The sequence below is a fragment of the Tachyglossus aculeatus genome, chromosome 1 (genome assembly GCF_015852505.1).
Source record: "Tachyglossus aculeatus isolate mTacAcu1 chromosome 1, mTacAcu1.pri, whole genome shotgun sequence".
Lineage (NCBI taxonomy): Eukaryota > Metazoa > Chordata > Mammalia > Monotremata > Tachyglossidae > Tachyglossus > Tachyglossus aculeatus.
Window position 1 is genome coordinate 58,374,790 of NC_052066.1, and position 12,365 is coordinate 58,387,154.

The window sequence follows — 12,365 nt, forward strand, 5'->3', positions numbered from 1 at the left end:
TGGCAAACAATTCTCTTTATTTGTTCACATTGGCAGTTCACAGTCTAAAAGTACAACCACATCAGGCAGAAACTGCACATAGACCACTCTGGATTTTGAAGACTTTCAACTTTTCATTTAAAATTGGGGACTGACACCTACATGAATATGCATGTGGGTATGTGTTTAAAATGAAACAAAGTGCTTAAAATTTCAGGATTTCATCTTTTATGATCCTTTTCAATATCTTAATTCTCTTAAATTTACTTAGAAGGATAACTTTCTATCTATCACTAAATGAAAGTTTAGTTATGACCAGGTCACTCTCATGCCATGAGACACTCTACTGATCCTTGATGTTTACTATTTGAAACATGATTTCATTTCTTTCTAGCTGAAAACACTTACAAGTTTCAGAGGCACAATATCTTTGAATACTATACAATGAAAATAGAAAACCAGTACTGTTAGTAGTGGTACATTCTGCTTTTACACTGGAATGAGATTGACATAGAGGTGGGGCATATCGTATACATATATATACACTATCATATAAATGTATACTATGCCATTGATTTGTATGTAGAAGGCCTGAACCTGTCTTCAAAAACCCGACTGGTCTAGAGAAATGACTCTTCGAGACAATCATCACTTGTTTTAAAAAAATGACAAAACAGCAATAAACAGTTTAGCTCTTTAATGAGCAAAGATCAGGTCTCTTAGCATTGGAACAGTAGTCATTATCCAGATTATCTTTATTTCACTCAATGACCAGTAACATGGCCAAGAAGTACAAAGTAATTTCCATCAAGTAGTATACAATTTTTGTGTGTAATAAGCTTTCATTCTTGAAAAAGAGTAACTGAAAAGAAATGTTTCTGTTACTGCAGTTAGTTTGTCAGAGAAAGTTCTTTGCATTATCTTACAAACTATCAAAATTGCTAGTAATCTGAAAAAATGTAAAAAAAAATCACATAACTTTAGTCTAATAGAAATATAGTACAGGTAAGAGAGAAAGTATTTATCAGGGATGTGCTCTTAAGTCCATCTCAATTTTTTTATATATAAATGTACATCTGATTACATATACAAACATTTGGAAAGGTCTGTGATATACTGTTACTGGTAAACAACAGGGGAATGAAGAATTTCTTGTGATTTTAGAACATTCATTTAAAATCACACATACATGTAAGACTAAAAATTTCCAGTTGTCAACTTCCCTTATCACTTCCCCATTTACATCATTCTCTATGTAGATCTCATTAGTAAATTCTGGTGAATGAAGTTCAGTGGTAAGGAGATGCAATGTGAGGAGGGAAATGAGTTTTATATTGAAATAGTATTAGTAAACATTTTGACATGCATCATGAGTAAATCAATAATTGAGAGCTGTAATCAGAGTGGTAATACCGGGGCACCTTTATCTTGTTAAAATAAATCTTTGGACACACTTCACCTTACCAATATGACCTAAATACAGTGTAACTAAACCACAGCAAATTATAGATCTTTCAGCACAAGTTCCATTGCGGTTATAGTTCTATAAATTATTTATATGGAAATGAAAAAGAACATTGAAAACACAGAAAGACTTTTCTCTGGGATTTGCAACAGCGAGTGTTCACTGCTCTACCTACAATATCATCAAGTACCCTTACTAACTAATTCTTGCTATTATCCAAGTTACTGCGAATTATTTTATTGTAATTACTTTTGACCCTTGAAAATCTTCTTTAGTTTCTGCCAATTGATGAAGGAAGCTTCTATTAAAAACTCCAATGGGATGAGAAGAATTTTAATTACGTCAATCAGCAGCACAGCCACCAAGCATATAAAATTATCATGCACATCGTGCTAAAAATATCCAGTTTCCTTTGCCCCCACAACTTTATACTGACAGCACTTATGTGATAATGTTGAATCTGCCAGGGTTTGGATTTCTTTGTCTTACTGGCAGATTTCAGCATAAGCCCCTACTAAGGCTTTAACAGCATTGGTGCTTTGTGTATTTATTCCAACATGTAAATATGGTCTAGACAATAAAACAGTTCCAAATTAAAACTGGTGACAGTTTTACATTCCATTAGTGTGTCCCTTGTGCATATTTATATATATTTTGTTGTTTTGAATTTCAGTCATAGGTCTTTCCTGTTTGGTGTTGCACATGCCTAATTCCATTATGTAACTTAAATCTTCAAAAAAGTAATACTTGAATGTGAATGAAAAAGTATCATTCAGAACAACTGCTTCAAGCAATTAAGATCAGTTTTGTTTCAAGTTCACTCGTATATTTACAATTCATTTTTCAAAACCCCAAAAGTTCTTGATATGTATATTCACATAGTATTCCTCCTTATTTAAATAGTAAGTCTTGTAGGTTGAAAGCCAAGTAATCTTCAGTAATATCACTGACTGTAATCCATCAAAAAATAGAGTTTGTTTCATCTTGTCTGGCTATACCCTGGTTGTTGAATGTGAATGGGGGTGGGGGTGAGGGTGGGGCAGAGTGTTATTCTGTCCTCCAGTAAATGTGTTGAATGTGTGTAAGGGCTGAATCCCTGGTATAGTGTTGGGAATCATTGTAATGGTGTTGGGTGTCATTAAAGGAATATCATCAGGGGACCTCCTCATAGCTAGTGTGTAGTCTGGGGGACAGGCGGTCCGAAGAACCACCTCGTGTGGATGGATGGACTCACATTCATGATCCAAGTCAGTGTGCTTCATTTGGAGGGACATTATCTCCTCTTCTTGTGCATGGGTAAGATCATTGGTAGTCGCACGCTGTGGGCTACACCTCCTATGAACATCATGTCTCCTCTTGTCCTTTTTATAGTACAATGCTGCAAAGGCTAAAATGTTCAGAAACAGCAAAGATGCTCCCACTGCAATAGTAACACTCAATTCGGTGGAATAGTCCCTCTGATCCACTGAAAATGGACTTGGTTGCTGTTTGGGATCGTCTTGCTTGGTTGTAGGAAAGGCTGAAGTTACAGGGACAGAGTTTTTCCTTGTAGGTCTGAAAGTAATATCTGTTGATGGCACTTTAGTTGTCGTAGAGGTATACTGAGAAATGTCATTGAGATTGTGCAGATGAGGTACCAGTTCCAACCAAAGGTTCACCTTATTGGCCCTGTAATGTTCTTTTACTCTTGGTTTTAATCCAATATGGAGGTACAGTTGATCTTTCTGGGAATATCTGGTCCATGCTACCTCTTCAAAACGGTTCGGTTTTGTGTGGATGAATTTTGTGTCTTGAGGGACAGGCTGATTTGGATCACTAAGGAAGAAAAGATGAGAATTTGTACTTAAACTTTTTCATCCTCCTCAAAACAAAAATTACTGAAGATGCATATTGCATGGGGTGTAAAGTCTGTGTGGGTCAATATGGTAGTATTAAGTGTATTCCAACTTGGTAGACTAGGCCGAGGTCAGACAGGGTGACACCTAAGTTAAGCAATAATAATAGCAATTATTAAGCACTTAGTATGTGTCAAGCATTATTCTAAGTGCTGGGATAGATGCAAGTTAATCATGTTGGACACAGTCCCTGTCCCACATCTAAGTAGGAGGGACAACAGATATTGAATCCCCATTTTACAGATGAGGAACTGAGGCACAGATAAGTTAAGTGACTTGCCCAAGATCACAGAGCAAGCAATTGGCAGAGCTGGGATAAAAATCCAGGTCCTTTGACTCCCAGGACAGTGATCTTCCCACTAGGCCAAGCTGCTTTTCAACCAAAGAGTCCCTAAATTCTGGTTAGTAAGTGCTCAATAAATATGATTGATTGATTGATTGATTGATTGGTTGAGCCTCCCCAGCCCTGATCTCTCTCCTCTGTAGTCTCTTATATTCTCCTGCCTTCAAGTCATCTCTACTTGGATGACTCACTGACACCTCAAACATGTCCAAAACAGAACTTCTCATCTTTCCACTCAAACCCTGTCTCCCCCTGACTTTTCTATCTCTGTAGACAGCACCGCCAGCCTTCCTGTCTCATAAGTCCACAAACCTGGCATTTTACTCAAGTCATCTATCATATTAAATTCATGGACTCAATCTGTCATGAAATCCCATTGGTTCTACCTTCACAACATAGAATAATCCAGCCATTTCTATCTGGTCAAAATCCTATCATTCTGATCCAACACATCGTAATTCCCTCCTTGAATACTGGATCAACCTTCTCACTCATCTCTCTGCATCCTCTCTCTCATCTACAAGCCATACTTTCCTCCGCTGCCTGGATGAATTTTCTGAAAAAACATTCAGTTCACATCTCCCCACACTTCAAAAACCTCCAATAGTTTCCCATCCATGTTCTCATCAAGCTACACTCCTTACCATCGGCTTTAAGGCACTCCATCTCTCTTTCCTACCTAATCTCTCCGATCTCCTATTACAATCCACACACTCTGCTCCTCTAACACCAACCTAAGCCTTGATCTAGCTATCCCACCACCAATCCTTTGCTTACATTCTCCCTTAGGCCTGGAACTACCTCCCCCTTCATATCCAACAGTCTACTACTTTTCCCACCTTCAAAACCCTCCTAAAATCACATCTTCTCTAAGAACCCTTCTCAGACTAATCCTTTATTCCCCCTATCTGTCCTCATGTGTCAGTGATGCACTAGGCAGTATACCCCATTAGTATTTTGATACTCACCCAAGCCCCCCAATACTTACGTAAATAACTCATATTCTACTATTTTCCCCTAATCCTAATCTACTTTAATGTCTGTCTTCCCACTGTAGGCTATGAGCAGGGATCATATCTAACACCTCTGTTGTAATGTACTTCCCCACGTGGCTATTACAGTGTTCTGCACTCAGTAAGCACTGAATAAATGCCATTTATTGATTGAGTGTTCCATTATTATGCCTTATTGTTCTTGTTGCCACTCGGAAATACCCTGGAGACAGTTGTAGATTAGGAACTAATAGAAATCAATTAGACTCTCATGTGAAATATGCATCATCATTTCAAATGAGGTCCTGAAAAGTAACTACAGGTTTTTCTCAAAAAAATAAGGTGGATAGAATGCTCTTCTAAGTGCAATCACTCTCTTTGTTGTCAAGTTGGGGAAAGAGCCATTATAATGTCTTAAAACATTCTCCAAAGGAAAACAAAGTGAATTCATTTTAAAAATAATGTTATAAGAATCAACTTTTGCCAAAACCCTGCCTGTTAATCAATCAACCAATGGTATTTATAGAGGGCCTACTCTGTGCAGAGCAGTGAACAAAGCTCTTGGGAGAGTACGATATAATAGAGCTTGTAGACTTGTTCCCTAGCACAAGGAGTTCAAATCTTGAATGGGAGACCAACATTAAAATAAATTATTTGAATATTCTCATTCGTAATGTTAGTGGTAACTAAAAATTTCATTGTTCTATTTTCTAAAATAATATATATCTGGTCTTGAGGAGCTAAATCTTTAACTCATTTCAAGGTACTCCTTTATTTTGATACTTACCCCGTTTTAGCAAAATTAGTCCAGTATGTCATCACTACTGCGCTCAACATCACGTCATTTTTGGAGAAATTACAGGGAAACAATTCTGTAGGACCAATCATGGGGATTCCTAACACATAAGGAACCTCGTCTCCATGAGCCGCATCAGCCCAAGCAGGTACCTGATCTGTTTGGCAATGATGGTAAAAGGCATAGAAGTATGTCGGTGAACCAAAGTTTGAGTGAAGATCTGCAGTAGCCACGGCAGGGGCCACCCACTGATGGTCCGTAAACAAAGCCAATAATGTCTTCCTTCTGGTTTCAGGGTTATGACGATCTGCCCAATCAGTATACATAAATTTGATTGTTTCCCTCAGAATATCTTTGCCTTCAGGGTATCCATATAAGTTATCAACAAAATTGGAAACTGCAAAGTCAAAATCACTAGCTGATATGCCATCTTCACTGTCAACTATGTTTTCCACGAATTTCAACCCTTCCCCTTGGTTAACACCCAACATTATGTCATAGTTGAGAAATTCCCCTTGTTCCATTAATATCTGAGGATCATCGGGTATTACATCACCATCAATTACAGGTCCAAAGGCTATATGGTATCGCGCTGGTTGAATATCTTGGTCAATAAGTTCTTTGTAAGGCTTCTTCTGTAGACAGTCTACTAACTCTACAGTATCTGACATGTTGCAACCAACTTTTGTAGCCAACATCCTGGCATATTTCGCAGGCTGGAAACTCACAGCCCAGCTGGAAAGAGCTGTTCCACTTTGAGCTATAGCTCTCTGAAAAAGTCCTGTGGAAAACAACAGAAAAATACTCAGATGATCTCAAATTGTTGGTAAGGGAAAGAACAGCAGTTAAAGTCTGATCTCCTTCTTAAAAATAGCTGTTATTTCATAGAACTCCTATACAAGATTCTACAAGTATCGCTAGAAGGAAAGATGGATAGAGAAACTTTTACTAAAATAAACAGTACACATAACAAAATATCAGTTTACAAAGATAGCCCTCAGTGGTGTATGTAATTAAAAGTAAAATGAATTTTCAGTATTTAGAAAAATAGTACACTAAAATGTGATCCAGGGGTTGAAGGAAAAGTCCTCAGTAGTTTGATATAATGGAAATGATTCAATTTATCAATTGATAAAATGTTCAGAACCATGTTTTAAAATAAAAATGAACAATGCATAGTATTTTATTGCATTTACAAATTGCATATCATATTGCTATGTATAGTTTGAAGTAGGCAGTAAAATGTCCTGAATTCATAATATGACTTAGCTCTGAATGTCTGTTCATATAAAGTGTCTGACTTTAAAATTATTACTGATGAATAGCTCTTTTCAACAAAAGGGAAGTGCATATTTCAAATCATTTTTCAAATACTACTTCCTGGATCTGTGAATTGACTACATGCTCAACTATTCAAGTATGAAAATTAAGTAAGAACTATATTTGCAGGATTTCCAAAGCAGCCTCAACCATAAAAAGATTATGCAGCATTTTTTCTTTAAGTACGTATCTTAAATGGAGATTGCTGTAAATTAGTCACTGACTACATAAGCTGCATAAACAAGAGTCTATTTGAAAGTTAATAAACTATTTAATATTGGTAACATCATATATAAGTTATATTTAATCATGGTTTTCTACTCAGTCTCACTTATTGGATAGTTTATGCAAATGTTCTACAGCATAAAAGGCCCTAGAGAAACTATTTTGTTATTAATGTAAATAAAATACAAATATACTTGAAACAGTAGTAAGGGCTAATTAATCACTCATACCAACATTTTTCATATACATTTGGAATTTCAAATTGTTTTCAAATTAGAATACAAAGAATACATATGCATTATAAAACATCTCTCTAGAATATTTGAGATTTGAAAGAGGTAGTGGGATTTTTCAGAAGCTCTCGCACAAAATTTCATGGTTATATGGCCTAGTAGACAGAGCATGGGCTGTGAGGCTGCAGGACCTGTGTTTTAATACTGGTTCTGCCTTTGTGACCTTGGGCAAGTCATTTCACTTCTTTGAGCCTCAGTGGTCACTCACAGTCTTAATCTCCATTTTATATATGAGTCAACTGAGGCACAGAGAAGTTAAATGACTTGCTTTTGTAGACATGTGGCAAAACAGAGATTAGAACTCAGGTCCCCAATTCCCAGGTCCATGTTCTTTCCAATAGGCCATACAGCTTCTGATTGACTGCAGGGATTTAACGTCACTATTCCCTCCACATGACTGCATTGTCTCCCAGGAGGAGTTATACTTACTAGAACTGATATTCTGATATCCTGATTTCCTGCAAAAATTATACCCTGATAACCACGTGAACAAAAATGTGGTCATCTTAGGCAAAAAAAACCCCAGTGAAAATAATTCATGTATTTAAGCAGAATCGTGAATGCTGCTTATCTAATCATCATCAATCGTATTCATTGAGCGCTTACTATGTGCAGAGCACTGTACTAAGTGCTTGGGAAGTACAAATTGGCAACATATAGAGACAGTCCCTACCCAACAGTGGGCTCACAGTCTAATCCTAATTAAGTTAACATTTCTAAAGTAGAAAAGGGAATAAAATAAATGAATTTTTACAAAGTGAACAGCTCCATTTGTATCTTGTTGCACAACAATTTTTGGATTGGGCATGCACAGCAGTAAATAATTATTTTCTCAGATGTGAAGAGAAAAATGTGCATTTTCAGTGAGAGTTGTTTTGACCTGCTTGTTATTTCTTCATATGAACAAGCAATTGTTTAAAACCTTCAACACTGTCAACCACACCTTTCTCCAGGTAACATTATTCAACCTGAGCTTCACTGACCCTGTCCAGTCCTGGTTCTTCTCCTTTCTTTCTGCCACTCATTCTCAGTCTGTTTCAAGGATTCCTCCTCTGCCTAACACTCTCTAACTGTGGGTGTTACTCAAGGTTCAGTTCTGAGATCCTTTTTATTTCCATCCACACCCATTCCCTTGCAGAACTCATTTGCTCCCATGGCTTCAACTACCACTTCGATGCAGATGATTCCCAAATCTACATTTCTAGTCCTAATCTCTCACCTTCTTGACAGTATTGCATTTCCTCCTGCCTTCAAGACATCTCTATTTGGATGTCCTTCCATCACCTCAAAATTAACATGGTTAAAACAGAACACCTTATCTTCCCACCCAAACCCTGTCCTTTCCCTGACTTTCCCATCACTGTAGACAGCACCACCATTCTTTCTCCCTCACAAGCCTATGACCTTGGCATTATCCTTGACTCCTCTCTCTAATTCAATGACATATTCAATCTATCACTGAATCCTGTCAGCACAACCTTCACAGAATTGCTAAAATCTGCCTTTTCCTCTCCATTCAAACTACTACCAAGCTAATCAAAGCACTCATCCTATCCCACTATGAATACCTTATCAGCCTCCTTGCTGAACTTCCCACCTTCTGTCTCTCCCTATGTCTATCCATACTTCATTCTGCTGTCCCGATCATTTTCTACAAAAATGTTCAGTCCATGTTTTCCCACTGCTCAAGAACCTCCAGTAGCTGCCCATCCACCTCCACAACAAATAGAAACTCCTTCCTTTAAATGCCTTAATCCTTTCTTTAAAGCACTCAATTGTCTTGCCCCCTCCTATCTTACATAATAATAATAATAATAATGGTATTTGTTAAGTGCTTACTATGTGCAAAGCTCTGTTCTAAGCGCTGGGGAGGTTACAAGGTGATCAGGTTGTCCCACAGGGGACTCACAGTTTTAATCACTGTTCTCCCACTACAACCCAGCCTGACACACTGCAGTCCCCTAATGCCAACCTACTCACTGTACCTCAGCCTCATCTATCTCAGTGCTGACAACTCACTCATGCCCTCCCTCTGGTCTGGATGCCCTAACTCTTCATATCTGACTGACAATTACTCTCCCCACCTTCAAAGCCTTATTGAAGGCACATCTCCTCCAAGAAGCCTTCCCAGACTAAGCCCTCATTTCCTTTTCTCCCACTCCCTTCTGTGTCACCCTGATTTGCCCCCTTAATTCAGCCCCTCCCCTATCCCCGCCCTGCTTATGTATATATCCTCAATTTATTCTTTTATATTAATGTCTGTCTCTTCCTCTAGTCTGTAACATGCCTACCAACTCAGTAATATCATATTTTCCCAAGCTCTTCATTACAGTGCTCTGCACCCAGTAAAAACTCAGTAAAAGTGATTGATTGATTGATGATTTATTGCAAGAAAAACAATTGAAAGGAACTCCTTAATGACAATCTCTGCACTCGGTAACTTAATGCTTAGTTGGAGCAAAATAAATCCCTAAACATCATACATAGGCATAAACATTCACGGTCTTGTTCTCAGTCAAACAAAGAGAGAAACCATGGCCTGATAGAAGTCCATGGATACCGAGTGACCTGGTTCTACTTCCAGGTCTTCCACTGTCCTGCTGAATCCCCATAGGTAAATCAAGTAACGTAACATCTCTAGACCTGTTTCTTCATCTGTAAAATGAGGATAATATACCTGAAGATCCTGCCTCAGATTTTAAGTCTCCTGTTGGTTATGATTCATATTCTGTTTGCTTCAGGAGTTAGCATGTAGATCATGCCTAACAAATAACTTTGTAGTTGTAATCAATAATTACAGAATTTGAATTGCAGACATTTTTATTCATCAGTTGTAAATAGCTGAATAGAGACACAGGCAGCCAGGATTGCCCAGCTCACTTCACTTGCTGCCACTTTGCCTATGCTCTGGAATTGTCATGAGGACTTCTAGTCAGGGAGAAGGAAAAATAAGTTTGCAGGTGCAGAAACCAGAAATGCCTTCTAGCAATCAAGCAGATATCTTGGTCTAAGGTGAGAAGGTAGAGGACTCTTAGGCAGTTTTTTTACAGATATTTTCATTCAGCACACCACTCTCTATAGAAATGCTTGTTCATGCCTTGCAGAATCAGGTCCAAAATAGCTATTTACAGACAATTCCTTTCCTGCGGAAATATATATGCCCTAGGCAAACCCAACTACTACGTGTTGCTCAGAATTCTGCTATTGCTCTATAGGAGACTTAGGAGAGTGTTTACCACCTTCAATTTAAACATGCATTAAGCAGGGTTGGCTATTATTTGGTTGAACTAAACACTCAAGATGAATGGGGGATATCACATTGGTGGCATGCAGACACCAAAATTGTCAAAATTTGCAACCTGCATAATACCTTTGGTTGAATTGCTCCAACGGTTACCTTCAGAATAATGGGATAAGGTCAGCAGATTGACACAGGAACCACCAGCACCGGATCCAAAAACAGTGATTCTTAATGGGTCACCGCCGAAGAACCCAATGTTCTCACTAGTCCATCTTAAAGCCTGTATTAAGTCAAGGAGCCCATAATTTCCTTTGGCAGCCTGATCTCCGGTACTCAAGAACCCTGCAAAAACACAAATGAGAAAAAGATTGAAACCATTTTATTTAACTGTCAGGCAACTACTATTTATTAAACACTCCTGGGGAATAGCACACACCACACTAAGCAACGCTAGTAATACTTCAAATTTAATAGGCGATGGGGATCTGAGCACAAGTGAGTCGGGGAAACTAAGATACCCTTTAGAAAGGGCATATTCCTCTGTCAAAGGCTTGTTTTAAGGCTGGAGAGTAACTTCAAAATAAATCTCTTCTAAGGCAGTGTGCTGGATTTTAGGACCTGCAAGAAAGAAATGTACCTTCTATGGTAAAAATGTTTATTTATAAGCCTGACGATTTATGTTTGGAAAAAAAAAGAATTTCAGAAATCCAGGATGTCTGCAAAACCTTAAATTCACTAGAGAACTTTTCAACATCCATTTTGCTTTGACTGGGACAACCTTCACCCTTTTTTAGATGGGAACATGCCCCTTTTGGACAGTGGACTATTACAGTAAATCCTTTGGTATTTAGCATTTTATACTGTTATCACTAACAAATTTATATGGGACCAGTGAGTCCTTTCCTGTGAATCTCAAAATGTTTTGCATGCACGTTAGTCAGCCAGAGTAAATCTGAAATGTTTTAATATTTACTCATCTGCAGAAGCCAAAACTAGATTTAGACTTAATGATTAACAATGATAATTGTGGTATTTGTGAAGTGCTTACTATGTGCCAGTCCCTGTACTAAGCACTGGGGTACATACAAGATAATTGGGTTGGGCACAGTTCCTCTCCCACATGGGGTCACAGTCTTAATCCCCATTTTTAATAAATAAGGAAACTGAGGCAGAGAGAATAATAATAATTATAATCGTGATAATTATGGTACTTAAGTGCTTACTATGTGCTAAGCACTGTTCTCAGGACTGAACTAGATACAAATTCATCATGTAGGACATAGTCTCTGTCCTACATGAGGCTCACAGTCTAAGTAGGAAGGAGGAGGATTTATTCTCCATTTTACAGATGAGGTAACTGAGGAACAGAGAAGTGAAGTGACTTGCCCAAGGTCACACAGCAGATATATGGCAGATACAGGGAATGCCCCCCCCCCCCCCCATCCGCCAAGCTAGCTCTCTTTCTCCCTTCAAGGTCCTACTGAGAGCTCACCTCCTCCAGGAGGCCTTCCCAGACTGAGCCCCCTCCTTCCTCTCCCCCTCATCCCCCCTCCATCCCCACCGTCTTACCTCCTTCCCTTCCCCACAGCACCTGTATATATGTGTATATGTTTGTACATATTTATTACTCTATTTATTTTACTTGTACATATCTATTCTATTTATTTTATTTTGTTAATATGTTTGGTTTTGTTCTCTGTCTCCCCCTTCTAGACTGTGAGCCCACTGTTGGGTAGGGACTGTCTCTATATGTTGCCAACTTGTACTTCCCAAGCGCTTAGTACAGTGCTCTGCACACAATAAGCGCTCAATAAAT

The 12,365-nt window shown here is 38.3% G+C and overlaps 1 protein-coding gene across 3 annotated transcripts in view; it reads right to left on the reverse strand.

Annotated features, from left to right (window-relative positions):
- Nucleotides 1–997: 997 nt before the first annotated feature.
- The window catches only part of NLGN1 (neuroligin 1), a 790,542-nt gene continuing 779,174 nt past the window's right edge, over nt 998–12,365 (reverse strand). For all 3 annotated transcript variants that reach the window (XM_038743242.1, XM_038743240.1, XM_038743239.1), the window contains 3 exons: nt 10,679–10,891; nt 5,462–6,251; nt 998–3,259 (listed from right to left, as the gene is read on the reverse strand). In XM_038743242.1, coding sequence (XP_038599170.1) covers nt 2,437–3,259; nt 5,462–6,251; nt 10,679–10,891 — 1,826 coding nt within the window. In that variant the 3' untranslated portion in view covers nt 998–2,436. The remainder of the gene's footprint in view (nt 3,260–5,461; nt 6,252–10,678; nt 10,892–12,365) is intronic.